This window comes from Melospiza melodia, chromosome 1 (assembly GCF_035770615.1).
Source record: "Melospiza melodia melodia isolate bMelMel2 chromosome 1, bMelMel2.pri, whole genome shotgun sequence".
In the NCBI taxonomy this organism is placed as follows: Eukaryota; Metazoa; Chordata; class Aves; order Passeriformes; family Passerellidae; genus Melospiza; species Melospiza melodia.
The window spans coordinates 142505798-142520632 of NC_086194.1; the positions used below are offsets into that span (position 1 = coordinate 142505798).

Below are 14835 nucleotides of genomic sequence, written 5' to 3' on the forward strand. Positions count from 1 at the left end.
ATCGCTTTTGCAGGACGGCGGCCAGCCTCTGCTGGAGGCTGCGGTGCCGGCCAGCCCTTGCTGCCCGCCGGACTCCAGGAACGGCCCCGGGAGCTGGTGCGGGGGCCGGGGGCGGGCGCGGTGCCCGGAGCGCGGATCGCGGAGCGCGGATCGCGGCCGTCCCGCCCCGCGGGGTGCCGGGGAGGGCTGTCCGCCGCACGTCACCGCCGCCCGCGATAAATGCCCGGCGGGGCGGGCGCCGTGGGGAGAAGCGTGGAGCGGCTCGGGGCGCTGGTGGTGACCCGGAGGCGGGCGGGGGAGGCTGCGGCGGCGGCTGAGCTCGGCGGCGGCCCCGCTGCTGGACACGTCCGCGCCCGCCGCGCCGCTCCCAGCGCCGCTCGCCGCAGCCGGCGGGGCCAGGCCGTGCCCGCGCCCCCGGCCCGAGGCGGGCGTGGCGAGGAGGCGGCGGCGGAGCGAAGCCGGCTGCGGGGAGAGCGGGCAGCCGCCGCCGGAGCGGTAAGGGCACTGGCGGGGCGGCATCCTCCCCGCAGCATCCTCCCGCGGCGGGCCCGGCGGCCGGGGCGCTCCGGGCGGGTCGGCCGCTCCGCCGAGAGCGGGGCCGGGCGCGGGCGGCGCGCTGGGGAGCGCTCGGCTCTGCCCTTTGTGCTTCCCTGCCGGCCGCCGGGTCCGCCGTGGCGGGATTCGCGCGGGCTCGCCCAGGGAGAAGGAGCGACCGCGGCTTTGCTGCCTACAGCGCTCAGTCGTGTGGTAGGCGTTGTTAGAATGTCGCATTCTTGCAAGTGGTGCTACTTTTTGTGAGAGTTTTCAGTGCTTTCCTTTGCTTGGTGACTAGAAAAACGCCGTCTCCCCCGTTTTCGTGTCCGAGTTGAATACCTTTAATTTAATTAGGGTTTTGGAAATCGTAAAACAAAAGCTTTAATCAAGGTCATATTTTGAAATGCGCTAAGAGGGGATACTTTGTATCAAGTTAATTGTGGATTTCAGTTTACACTTTGGCAATGACTGCAAGCCTTTAACCTTCTTTTGTTAAGTTCCAATACTGGAAGACCTTATCTACAGTCTAATCTTCGTTGATGTCTGGCTCCTTTTAAGCAGATATGAAAAGCATGCTTTTTGCATGCAGGCACTGAAATGTGCATGTCAATGTAATATATAAAACCACTTGAACAAACAGAAGTTCATAAGGCTGAAGATAAGCTATCTTCCCAAATCAACAGTGTGCACTTTTAGAGTAAAAAATGCAGCATCCTGCTCTCTCCCCCTAGAACAACAGTTACAAAATCTGTATGAACTAAAGATTTTGTTGCTTAATAAATCCATACAGGCTGGTCCTTCAGTCTACAAATTAAAAATTCTCTCTTATGCATTTACAGCCAGCAAACCTGGAAGAAAGACTTTGTCTTGGAGCTAACTCCTGAGCATTTTGAGATCATTCATCATGAAGTATGTAGTACAGGAATGGCTCAGAGTAACTACCTTGCTATTCATAGCTCAAGCAGTTTCTGCAATGGTTCTTCCCAATGCCACGCTCTTAGAGGAACTTTTGGAAAAGTACATGGATGAAGATGGTGAGTGGTGGATCGCCAAGCAGAGAGGGAAAAGGGCTATCACAGACAGTGATATGCAAAGTATCTTGGATCTTCATAATAAATTACGGGGTCAGGTGTATCCACCAGCTTCCAATATGGAATATATGGTAAGGAAAAATGGATAGTGACATGCAGAAAAAATGTTCTTAGAATAGTTGCTATCACTTTATAAAACAGCATACTTTCAGTCTTAGCTTGCTTGTTTTCTCATTTAAAGTACTTGTCACTTGTTTGTCTTTTTTTCTTTGTACAGGTATGCACTGTGAGATAAAAATGCCTGTTTGTGCATCAAGTGTCATGCTTTACTTATATTAATGTGTTTAATCTCTCATAGCTCTGCTAAATTTAAGTGGCAGTTCCTCAGTGTTAGGGGCCAATTTCCAAAATTGCAGTACTCAATAAAGTTGATTGTAATTGTGGCCTAAAATTTAGCATCTGAGAAGAGAACTGAGCAATGAAGTTTCAAGATAGCATGCATGTATTCTTTCCCATCTTCTAGGCTGGATGGCATTTCTGAACAAAATGAGGATCTTACAACAAGAAAGTCTTCTATTTAAGTTGGCACATGTTAATGGATGGCTGTATATTTCTGTGTTCAAGTTAATAATGTAATTTCTGTTTATTTTTTTTTCCTTAAGAAGCCTCTATATTTGGACTATTATTAGTGGCAGTAAGTTCCATGTTTCTGAACTTTGTTTTTATGCCATAGTTCAAGGCTAATTCTATCTCTCCTTGCTAAGTAGATGAAATCAGGTCATTAGAGCTTTTAAGAAGTCTAGAGCTTTAACAAAAATGAGCAAGTTTTCTTTTTTCTGCACCTTTTTCCTGTGTCCACATGGTATATTGTTGACTTATCTGTTCATGCACAAGAGAAAGAGCATTGGTATAGGTTGAGTTGTTTATTTGAAATATTTTACAGATTTCTTGTTACTTTCCATGACAGAGGTTTATATTAGCACATTTCCAGATAAAAATATCTTTCCTAGACTGGAGTGGTGACTTTCAGGTTGGAGATCTGTTTGAACTGAGTATATATGAGTCCTGGAGAAGCCATACTTGCTTAAACCATCAGTGCAATCATAGGATGGTTTGGGTTGGAGGAGACCTTTAAATGTTCTCCAGTCCATCCCCCATTCAAGGCAGTTTAACTTAAGTTTACCTATTAGAGTGTTATTGTATTAGACTAAGAGCCATCAGGAATGAAATCACAGGATATATTGCCACATATCATCTCCAAACAAAGGGATAATAATACCTGAAACCCCTTTAACCCATTCAGTTGCAATTGTCTGCACAAATTCGTAAACTTTGTTTTCTGTTGCAACTTTTCGAGACCTTGCTATAATAGAGGTTAACATTTTGCTCCCAGTCACTCAGGCCAACTTTTTTCTGGAAAGCTCAAAAACAAGCTATTAAGTTTTTTTTTGTGAAAGAAGAATTGGGAAGACGGTTGCTTTCCGTTGTTAAAATACTGCAAGCCTTTTTCTTGAGATTCTCTGAAAGCGTAGGTATTTGTAGTTATGTGGCTTTTTCCATTCCTAATGCCATACTACATTTGCCTGTCTTATATATCTTGGAAAGGAAAATTTGGATATACTCAGAGAAGTAAGGTTTTTGACAGCTTTATTCAAAGATTCCTCCAGCAATGCACACACTTGGGCTTAAACTCTGTGTTGGGTCTACATCTGGAACAAGTTTTTTTGGTTTTGTTGTTTTTTCTGTGCTCTCCAATGGTGTCTGAGCCAGAGAGTACAAGTAGCATGGAAAAGCAATTACCCAGTTTTAACATCAAGGATGTTACTCAGAACAGGGCAGCAGCTTTCAAGAGAGTGGGATTCAATTTTGGCATAATGTCCTAGGAAATGAGGGATTAGGATAGGCAAGGGTTTGTGACTTGTGAAAGGGTCTGTTTAAAGTGTGTGGTCAGAGGGATAGATACCTGTGGAGGGTATGAGAAGGGTGTGGAGAGAGCCTGAGTGGTCAAGCAGGTGTTGAGGAATTGTGATGGAGAGAAAGAGCATTTCAGGAATGGATACGGTTAATCTAAGACCTGTGACTGTGATTTGGATCAGAAGTTTATGAAACTACTTTAAGAGCACAGACATTTGCTGAGGGAGGCCATTTGAAAAGTCTAAACCTATTAGTAAGTGGGGAGGAAGATTGTATCTGGAGGAAGCAGGGGAGAGTTGATACTGGGAATGGGGACAGGAGGGTTCAGAAGACAGTGGGAACCACATGCTGCTTGAGCAGAATGAGGAAAGGACAGGACTGCTGATTGTTTGCACATATAGTTTTATGGTACTCCTAGAGATTTTCCTTTCAATGTCTTTACAAAGATAATAGTGCTCCAGAAGAAGGAAACCATCCATCTAAATGCTTACCTGATGTTCAGCAAGATAAATGAGTGCAGCTGAAATTCTACTGTCTACTTTTGGTGTGGTTTATTAATACAGACATGCTGGCAAACATGTCTCCTGCTATTGGCACACTCATGTCCCTGTAAACTGCCCTTTGTATTAGTAAAGCCTCTCCTTGTGAATAGAGCTAGTTCTGCTTGAGGGAGTGAAGTTTTATGTCTCACTGAACCTGAATGGAGATGAGCAAGGTCCAGGTGCCTCCCTGATAAACCTCTATCTCAATAAATCTGTGGTGTAGTTGAGAAATTTAAGATACCCAAGAGTGCTTGGAGCTGGGAGAAGTATGTGGGGGCTGCATGCTCCCACTGCACTGTCAGGTTACCTGAGATGTTCCAGACTAAAAGGCAGCTCTGGCTGAAGTGCCTCTGTCCTGATCCTGCCTCTGGAATGCACCTGAGTTGATGATGAGACTGATCCAAGTACTTAAAGAATCAGTTTTAATTTTAAAACGTGTGATTTTAAGGGGTTTTTTTTCCACTCTGAGTCATGACACGACCTCCCTGTGTGGCAGAATCAGATGAGTACCAGTGCTGATAAAAGAACATTGGAATGCATAACTGAGGAATGGGTGGGATTGAGAACCACATTGGGTAGGAGGTATTGGTTCTATTACTCACAAAGTCCAGCCTTACCTTTGAGATAAGGCCTGCAGCATAAGATCTTGGTTCTATTACAAAACAAAAAAGAAAAAAAAAAAACCCAAAAAACTAAAAACCCCAACCAAACAAAGCAAAAAAAAAAAAAAAAAAAAAACAAAAAAACTCAAAAAAACACCAAGGAAAATGAAAAAGTTGCATTACTGAGCTGTACACTCTTCCCGTATGCTTTGAAAAAGCAAACATTATTGGGCTGTCATAGTTCAGAGACTTAAAGTTACAGTGCAGGAAGATTCACAGCAGCTAGGTCTAATGAACAAAGTGTTCTCATGGTTGTCTGGCTGAACTTACTGGATGAAAAGTTCATCTTCCCAAGTACTGTGGCTCTGGTGGTGAGCAGTAATGGATTCCTAAGATAAAAGGATAAGAATAAAGCATGTGAAAAGAGAAACTTCTGCAATGAACCACCCCAGCTTCCAGCAGACAGCAGCTAAGGGACTTCCTCAATCTGCTGTTGTACTTTTTGCATCAGATGGAATAGTCTCACATGGAATTTTCTTTATTAATCTGAAAGCTTATGATTCCACTTGTATTTTTTGAATCCATGGCATCAATTTTCAGAGCTCTATAAATTTAATTATGTAGTGGGTGAAAAAGTACATTTGTTTTCCTTTAAACTTCTATTTGATGCCTTATTTTTCTTTATTGTGAGAAATAGTAATTTCCTCAGTGATTACAAGGCTTTCAGCTGACGAATCCTAATTCCTTTACTTGAAAATTGTTCTATGTGAAAAGCTGTCCCATTTTGCAATGGTTGTCCTGTTTTCCTTTTAATGCAAAAGGGAAAAACCAAACTGTGGATAGTTATGGCATACTGCCAATTGTTATACTGTATTTATTTTCTTCACTTTCTAATAATTTCTAACATTCTTTTACTTTTTCACTTAGTGTCCTACAGCTGACATGTTTCATAGAGCTATTGACAATGACTTCAAGATCTTTCTAATGTGCTAAGAGGTCATTTACTACACCACTGTGTATATATAGTTGGCTGTTTTCTCCAGCAATGTCCTTATTACTTTGTATTCATTCACACTGAATGCTAGAAATCATTTTGTTGTCCAGTCACTTAGCATTAATGAGTCTCCTGTCTTTATCTTTCATTTTTCCTATCCTGTTTTTACCTCTCTTAAATAGTGAACACTATATTGCATTCTCTTTTCTTGGGCTTTTGCGGAGACGGTGTGCTGCAGAGACCATGGACACATCTTGCAGGGAATCTGAAAACTATTTTGTATTCTTAAATCACTTCTCTGTCATTTATCACTTCTTCCTTTTCCTTATGATAGCTTAATTTTGTTTGTTTGTTATTTTTAAGTAACTTAGGAACTCTGTGGAAAATGTCACTGCACTTGCATGTTGACACCTTCAAGGTGTAATGTATGTGGGAGTAATTATCTGTATATTTCATATTTTTTTTAACTTGCCCTATAAAATCATTCCAGTGGAAGTCAGTTTTTAGTCTGTGGTTTCTCAGGATCTTCTAGAAGCTTCTTAAAATATTATCAACCATGTGCTGGTTTTTGTTAATGAGGTAACAAGACAGATAATGTACTGCACAGTAATCAGAAGTGTAATGAGCAAGTTCTTCAAGGTTCTTGAAGGATAGTGTTTAGTCTTGGCAATTTGATGCTGTCAGTGTTTTCAGTTTTGGCTATTGTTTCTTAAGGCTGATTTGGATCCTCCAACTCACCTTCTGTCTCTTTTCCTGTATGGAAGAATTCTGGTGTGGGAATGTGTATAAGCTCCTCTGTAGGGAGCAGTATTGCAAAAATTCATTAAACTCTTCTGCAGTGGCCTTATGTGACCTTATGACTGCATGTTAGATCATTCTTTCCTAGAACTTCTCCTTCAAAGTTGAGAGAGTTTTTGGGTTGTTGACATTATGACTTAAATAGAAAAAGAAAAATCTTTATTTGAGGTTATGATGAACGGTGTGTTATGAAAATGCATGGCAAATGCATGTTGTATATTTTTTTGTTTGGATTGCTTTCTTTTAAAGAAAGGTGTAAGGAACATTTTCTCTTTACTGTGCGCATGAATTTAACAGACCTGGAAAGAGAGGAGAGAGGAATGAGGTTTCCCTGCTCCCCTTCTAAGGCACCTGAGCAGAGCATAGATCATTGTGTCATACTTTGTCATATGGTTTGTTGTGGATTCATGTGAAGTAGTTCTCTTATTCAGCTAGAAAGGGTTTGCTGCATATTAATAAATTCTTACTAGTTTGTAAAGCCTTAATAAAAAGGCGAAAAACTTCCTGAACTCCTAATCTTTTTTTTTTTTTTTTGAAGCATTGGTTGAGTATCATGTACTGAAATTAGAAAAACTTTTTTTTTTCACAATAATTTCATTGAAAACATTGCACCTTAGTAAACCTGAATATATTAATGAAAACCAATTTCCTTCATGGTTATTGCAGTCAAGACTATGAAAATAGTCATTATTATTTGGATAGTGGAAGTTGTTAATTCCTCTATATTCCAAACAGTTGTAGTTTGCAAAATAAAATAAATCACCAAGAATAATATTCACAAAAGTCATTTTGGTTAAGGAATTTATATTTAAATCATTCTTTTAGTATTCATTCCTTGATTTCATACATATTTTCCAAAGAAAGAAGTGAAATGATTAATGTGAGATCCCCATTCCATACATGTGCCTTTGCTATACTTAAGAGTATTCAGGTTTCAACTTGATAGATAGCTGAGCATTTCAACCTGGTATTTCTTGGCCCCAAGCCATGCACTGCATTTTGTAATTACTGTAATTGGAGACACCAGTGTCTTCTAGGGCAAGGAAGTCTTTGCTTATTTCGTTATCTCTAGTCTTTTGGCCAGATCCTGCCAATAAATACCAGGGATGTCATTGCAAAGCCCATAACTTGCTTCTATATAGTTTTACTTTGGAAGACTTGTGAGGAAGGTACAAAGTTCTAGAGGTGCATTTCAAACAGTTCAGATTAGAATATTTATTTGTGTGTAGTTGTCCATATTTTGTTTATAGCTGTGTATAGCTGTACGTATTTTGTGTATAGCTGTACCATATAGCTGTGTGGTTCTTCAGGAAAATTCTGGATGTGTATCTGGCAGCAGTGTTGGACCCATATTTTGTTCACAGAGGAAGAAAAAAAGATATATTTTTTCTTAGTTTGGTATAATGTTTGGTATAATATTTCTGTAAGTCTTAGTTTGAAAATCTTGGTAGTGATGTGTTGAAAGTGCTAATACCATATAATTCCTTTCAAAACCATGACTAATTCTTGACTTCTATGAAGGGCTTTATATTTTGGGAGGCTTGAAGACTTGCCTCCCTTTCAGTAGCTTCAGGAAGACTTCAGAAGAAAAAAAAATTAAGAAATTTTTCTTATTTAGATTTTTTTAAAATTTTCCTGTAGGCAATCTTCTGTTATAGTTAAATAGAAACCATTGGACTTTGGATAAATATGAACCCACTAGTGCATAGAGCTCTTGCATAATAGTAAAAGATTATTCATGGTATCATAGGGACTGAATAGGGATCAAAATAAATTTTCTTGCTATTTTTGCGATGCATTTAGGTTCTATGATCAGTTTAATCAGGGAGTAGCAGCTCCTCTCTATGTGTCTCTGTATGTTCCTAGATTATATTTTTTTTTTTTATTCTTGTAGTATCCCTAGGAGAATTGAAACAGCATTAGAAAACATAAAGGAAGGCCTTGTAATGCATACACATGTTTTGGTGAATTTTTCTGTTCTGAAGTGCCCTTTTAAATTTCCTAGACCTTTCTGACAAAACATTTTGATGTCTCTGTTTAGTGTATCTTACCCATCTTGCTGAAACTCTTTAGGGATGCTTGATTAAAAACAATTCCTGTTCCTTTTGAGCAAAGGGCTTTGGTTTGTGGAATTGCCTAAGTGGCTGAAGAGCACTTTGGGTGCCAAGAACAGAGCAGCTCTATTCAGAGGGGACCTGCCCTCTTTCCCTCTGGTTTTCCACTTTTCTGCTTCACTTCAAAGATTGGTGGAAGTGCTTCAGCTCCTTTGCCTGTGCTCAAAGGCTACTGACTCTGCATCAAAGAGCGCAGTGACGTTGACTTATCCTCTTATTCTCCCTGGCAGTTTTAGCAAAGGATTGTGCAATGTGAAGTGGCCAAGGAAAAAAAGTGGTATGACTTCTATTGATGTAATGCCAACAACAACTAAGCAACTCCAAGTAAAGAAACTGAAAGTGGAAAGTAGCAAAAAGGCTCACTGTCTCAAAGTTTAAGGGAGCTTTCCCAAAATAAAATAATTAGCAACACAGGACAGACACTGTTCATCTTTTGCTTTTGAGAAGTTTTTTATCCCCAAATTACAGAAGATCATTAAATATTAATCAGCAGTAGCAGAATCTAAGCTGAAGTATAACATATGAACATAAAACAGAAAGAATCAATGAAATCTATGAAAGTAGCTCCCTGTTGCCTGCCATTTTCATATTTGCCTTGGAATCTTCCTCAACTATTTTTTTTCTTTTTAATTGAGAAAAAAATACTTATTTCCTAACATTATTTCATTGAAATACTAGATATGAAGTTATCCTGTTCTATGTAAATATAATCAGCCTTAGATTTGGCGTGAGTCACTATCATTAAAAAAGTGTGATTCAAAGCAAAAGACTATCCTCTAGTAATATGAAGATGGACAAATTTCACTTTATTATGAAAGAAGATAACAGTTTCTTCAAATGAGGCTGTTAAATCCCGGATTTGGCTGCCTGATACATATCACAGTAGATTTGTCCTGAATTCCCTGTTGGATCTTTAAGTGGTCAGGGATTCCTTTAATATATTTTCCAATGTTTTTTTGAGATTTTATTTGAAACTATTTCTGAGAGTAATGCCAGGTCACAAATGATCAATGAATGCTTTCTGGCAGTAAGTTCAATTCACTTATGTCAAAACACAGTGGTCATCTTTTAAAAGCATTTAGTTTGACACATATTTGAGATACCACAGCTAATTCCTGTTCAAAGTCCAGGAAATTCTGTAACATGTCTAAAACTGCTGCATGAAAGCAATCAGTTACAGTGAGTTTAACCTGGTAATCACTACTAGGATTTGAGGTAAGGACCTGTGCTCTGGTCAGTTTGTGATTAGCTATACATATTCATGAATAGTATTTGTAACGAATGTGTGCAATTCATAATTTGACAATGGACAAACTAGAGAAATCAAGATCAGCTTTCATGCTGTTGCTTCTCTTCTATTCCTGTTAGAATATAGAAGTTGAATGATTTTTAGTCATGTCCTAATAGACAGTCTCAATGCACTCCTTTTAAAAAGCAGCAAAGAAAATGCACTGTTTCAGAACACCTTGGAAAGCTGAATATTCCAGCACGGTTTTCTTAACATGCTTAGAGTACACAGAGACTTAAACGTGATTAGTCATGTCTGCTGGTTCCTATTCCTGGTTTTACTTCTTCAACACAAGGAGCTCAAACACTTTAAGCTGTAATAAGGAGATACTTCTAAATATTGGTGCAATTTTTTCAGTGTTTGGGAACAATATTTTTGGCCATATACCACTTTCCTGTTTCCAGGCAAAAGCCGCAGTTTTCCTGCTTTTTACTCTTTTCCAAAAGAGTAGCTGAAACCTCAAGGTCTATTCAGGGATCTCTGCCCAGTTTAAAGCTCTATAAACTCCAGGCTGCCACATGGTAGCATGTAAGTTCCTTACATTTCACTTCTAGCCAGGTAGTAGTTTTCCAGCAGAAAATGCCTGTCTTAACTTTCTTGGTAGAGGAAAGTTTAGTAGTTTTAGCTATTCTTTCTTTGTGCTTAAAGAATATACCAGTACTGGTGTTGGGTTTTTACTTTCAAGAGAAATCTTGCCTGGTTTTTTTTTGCCTGAGTTTTTGTGGTCATGCTGCATGAGGGACCTCGGGCTGTGGGGAGACCACATTTTTTTTCTGACTCAAATTACTGGAGGTAAGCATCTCAGTTGAGTGAAAATTATTTGCTTTTCAGATGTGCTAATTAATTATGATTAGTTTTCGTGGACTTCCTTCAGTATTTTTGTACTGATGAAATTGTCTCACTGAAGCATGACTCAAAGACAAGCTGATGAAAACTGCCAATGCCTGTTCATCAAGAAGAGATCATGTCAAACCAATCCATTTTTACTCTTTTAATCACCCAGTAGTTAGGGAAGTAGTAGGTGCCATATTTTGACTCTGGAAAGTTCTTGACACTCTCTACCCTGATGTTTTTGTGAGAGAAAATTGACAGAATCTCCTTTTAAACAGGCAGAAGATTGAAGGTGTTGGAGCCTCTTCTGTTTTGGTTGAACATTTATGACATGTGTGAGCAAAGAGTACACCTGAAAACTGCAGTGTGTGTGTACATATATATGTATATATATATATATATTCTGGGGACAGGATGGGGTTGTTTTAAAGAACATGATTAAAATCAGAACTTGAGAAGTAGAAGTAATGGCCGGGGATGAACATGCTGAAACTTAAGCAAGGTAAGGAAGGAAGAAATCAAACTGGTGAAGTACAAGGGATAAAATGTAGTGGTAAAACTGCAGCATAAAGATGCAGGAGTTGCACTGACTTAAAAAATAATATGTGGCACCAATCTGTAAAGGGAGTTGTCCATGTGTGAAACTGATGAGAATTTGTCTGAAATGGAAATGTCCATTTCTGGTCTACTCATTCTAGAGAGAATAAAAGAGATTAATAAGATTGATTATGAAGACAGAATATGTGATTTATGAGATGATTGAAGGAATGAAGCAGCTGAATTTGGTTAATTAGGGAAATAAATGAATAAAGGTAGTTACAGGAAAGAGAGAGATTTCTTTTTATGTGACAATAAAACATCAGCTAGCATAGCAGGGCAGGAGGTTTAGGTTGCATACCAAGGAGATCCTCTACTCTTACAACCATAAAAATCCAGAAGGAAATAAAAGTCAATATTATTCTGAAAGTACTGTTACTATTTCAAATTATAAAAATGTGGATAATACACATACATTTGGCTCAGTGGAAAAGGCTAGATAGACTACAGTCAGGATCAGTCTTTTGAAGTAATTTTTAAGTGTACCTTTCCATTTTTCTGTGTTGGTGCCATGCAGGTGATTTCTAGTTTTCAACTGTATTTCTGGCATATTTGCTCATGGCATTTCTCATTCTATGTTTCATCTTTACTTTTTTTTTTTTCCTTCTCAGTGTCATTAGTCTTAATACAGTGGATTCCTTTAAAAAGTAAATAAATGCCCATACTGTACCGTGGTATTTACTTTACCACTCTTTCCCTATATTTAGAATGTATACAGCAATGAGGTATTTATACTATGCCATGGTAAATGTTTACTTTCAGTGGTGCCCACTGTACTTACTTTTCCATCTTTACTGAGCTTGAATTTTAGCTCTTCTTTAATTTCTGTATAGTCCCAGTCCATATGATTTTTTTCTGCCTTCCAACATATGTGAAAATATATCCAAATAAAATGTTACCGCTGTTGAGGGTTTTTAAAAAATTATTTTTGCTGGAAAATTTTTTTTGAGCTACTGGCCTTTGCAGTTGCAATACTTTTTGGTGTAATAGGTGGACTCCTGCTGGTGTGCCTTGGATGAGAATGTACATTTTTGATTTAACACTCATGCAACACAAATGGTGGGATTCATCTCACAAAGCTTTTGATGTCTGTGATGTAGGTGTCTGCATTTGGGCCAGTCCCCTTTAATTAGTAGGGAAAAATGAGAACATCCAACAGACAGTTTATCTCAGTTAAAAGTGGGTGGCTAAAATTATCTCCTTCTGTAGATGCTTATTTGTCTATGTAACTGCAAAAGTTATTTAGATAATTAGCTCAGATGTTGGTATCTGCTTTGAGGCTGTTTAAATTCAGGGTACATTAATCCCACCTCATGTAATTTGTTTGGCTGTTGATGAATTTTAATTTAAGATGTGGTAGTCTCACTGAAACAGCAGCTCCTCCAATAAGCAGGACATTGGTTTCAGTCCACACTGTACCTAAATCCTGTGTTGACAGAGGTTAAATTCCAAAATTTGAAGTCCAGTATGTAAAGCTAAACTGTGGTTTATTTAAATGTGATATGGTGTAAACCAGAAGCAGTCATAAGATCCATATTTTCTGCAACATCCCTGCTGCAAAATGTGCAATCTTCTGGGGTAGAAGAGGAGTCAGCAGCTGGAGGCAGTAGCTGCTGCTACCATTTAGTTTAACCTGCCCAGCTGGGTTTTGGCTCCAGACAGGGAAGTGTTTGAGAACATTTGTGAAACACTGATAGTGCCATATCTGTGTGTCTTTGATGGTGAGCTAGTTTTAACAGGATACTGATGAAAGAAATGCCTGTGTTGACAACTGTTGTGGTGCCATTCAAGCAGATTTGTAGAGCAAAAGAATTGATGCTGAGAACCTGACATTCACGCTAATTGCATTTCAGGGTTTGTTTTTTTCTGCTCTGTCTCTCTGTGTGGAATGAACACCCATGAACAACTTCAAAGTGCACTCTAGCAGTGTTATGCAAAACAAAAGGAATAGTTTCAAGGAGGTTCATACTGCTGAGCAATTTGTGATGTTTTCAGTGTGTGCCTATCTCAATGTAGAAAGCCAGCCCTGATGATGGTACCTTGTCCAAAAGATAAATCTCGTGGTAGTTTTCTGACAAAGTGAGCAATACTTTTTCTTGATAAACAAGTTGAATTACCTTGCATGTAGTATCAAACGATTCCCAGTCAAAGTGCTGGGAATCAGTTACCTTGATGAACTTCCATCTTCTTGTGCTCCCTTCAGTACCCTGCATTTACCAAGGAATTCTCATAGAGCAGTCATTGAAACCTGGTGACATCAGAGCATGGATGAGGGAACTGCTGGATGAGAAATCAGGTGCTGTGCACACCTGTTTTTCAAAAAATTATAGTCTCCCTTTTTATGGAAAGAAATTTCTTATATTTTTAAGTAACAGTGTCTGAAAATTTAATTCAATCTTTGGCAAACAAAAGGATCCTTGTCTGTAGCTATGCAGAGATTTCTTTTCAACTTTACCATTTCTTTCAAAGAGTTGTTTTAAAAATGTCCTTAGTTTAAATCTGTAAAATACTGACTGTTTCTGAGTATTGTGGAAAAACTTCTTGAATTAAGCTTAAATCTTAATTGAGGTCAGCTCTATATTTATTTCAGTAGTCAGATTTTAATATCACTAATGACATTGTGGTTAAAATTTGAGAAATGCTTACTTCTGGTAGGATGTAAAATAAATAGATTGCTGTGACTCTTCATATTCTTCCATATTTATTCTGGCTTCTTTTAAAATCCCAAGCAGCTTGGCAATTTAAAGATCACTAATTGGTTTTGTATTTGAACTTATTCATTGTGTTATTTGATCTGAATGAACATGAAAACTTAGGTGTTTATCTTTGTTTGTATATGGAGATGCTTTATTGTTTGAAACCCAAAGCTTGCCTTCATGTAAGTGAAATAAGGGAATTCTATTAAAAGCACAAGAATAAAATTTGTATTCCATTAAAGAGGTATATTTTAAATACTTAGGGAGATTATTTTACCTGTTTGTTTCATTTAGCCTACTTTGTGCATGAAATGCATTATATTTAGAACTAATCTGACCAGGATTAGTATGAAAATACTTTAAACAATCTTTTATCTTTAGAATTAAGATGCAGAGCTTTTCTTCATAGAACTTCAATTAGAATAATTAGTTGAGGAAAGAAATTTGGATCTCTTATTTTAATTACTGAAAGAGAAGAACAAAATTCAAGGTAGTATCAAAAATGTAAAGCGGCTGGCTCCTTTCTGTTCTTGATCCCATCTCTGAAACATGTTGATAATTCAGTGGAAAATCTTCAGAATTCTTCAAATTCCACCTACATGTAACTGTAGAATTGGCCTTTAGAAATACCTATAAGCTAATTTTCTTAGAGTAAGCTGTGATCTGGTATTGCAGTATTACAGATTTCTTGTACAAGTTTTTAATTTTTTTTCAGAAATTTCATACGAATTCATGTTACTAGCACCTGTGTGTAATTTTTGCATTACTGGAGTAGTCAGATATAAATTAAAGATAGTTTTCCAAGTGGTTGCATCAGGGATTAGGATATCATTTATAGAATCACAGAATTGGTAAGGGTGGAAGGGACTGCTGTGGATCACCTGGTCCACCCTC

At 38.5% G+C, this 14835-nt stretch overlaps 1 protein-coding gene across 2 annotated transcripts in view; it reads left to right on the forward strand.

Annotated features, from left to right (window-relative positions):
* Positions 1 to 1303: 1303 nt before the first annotated feature.
* CRISPLD1 (cysteine rich secretory protein LCCL domain containing 1) overlaps positions 1304 to 14835 on the forward strand; it is a 35426-nt gene continuing 21894 nt past the window's right edge. The window contains exon 1 of one of the 2 annotated variants that reach the window (XM_063170544.1): positions 1304 to 1696. In XM_063170544.1, coding sequence (XP_063026614.1) covers positions 1439 to 1696 — 258 coding nt within the window. In that variant the 5' untranslated portion in view covers positions 1304 to 1438. The remainder of the gene's footprint in view (positions 1697 to 14835) is intronic. The other variant, XM_063170553.1, reaches the window with a different exon arrangement.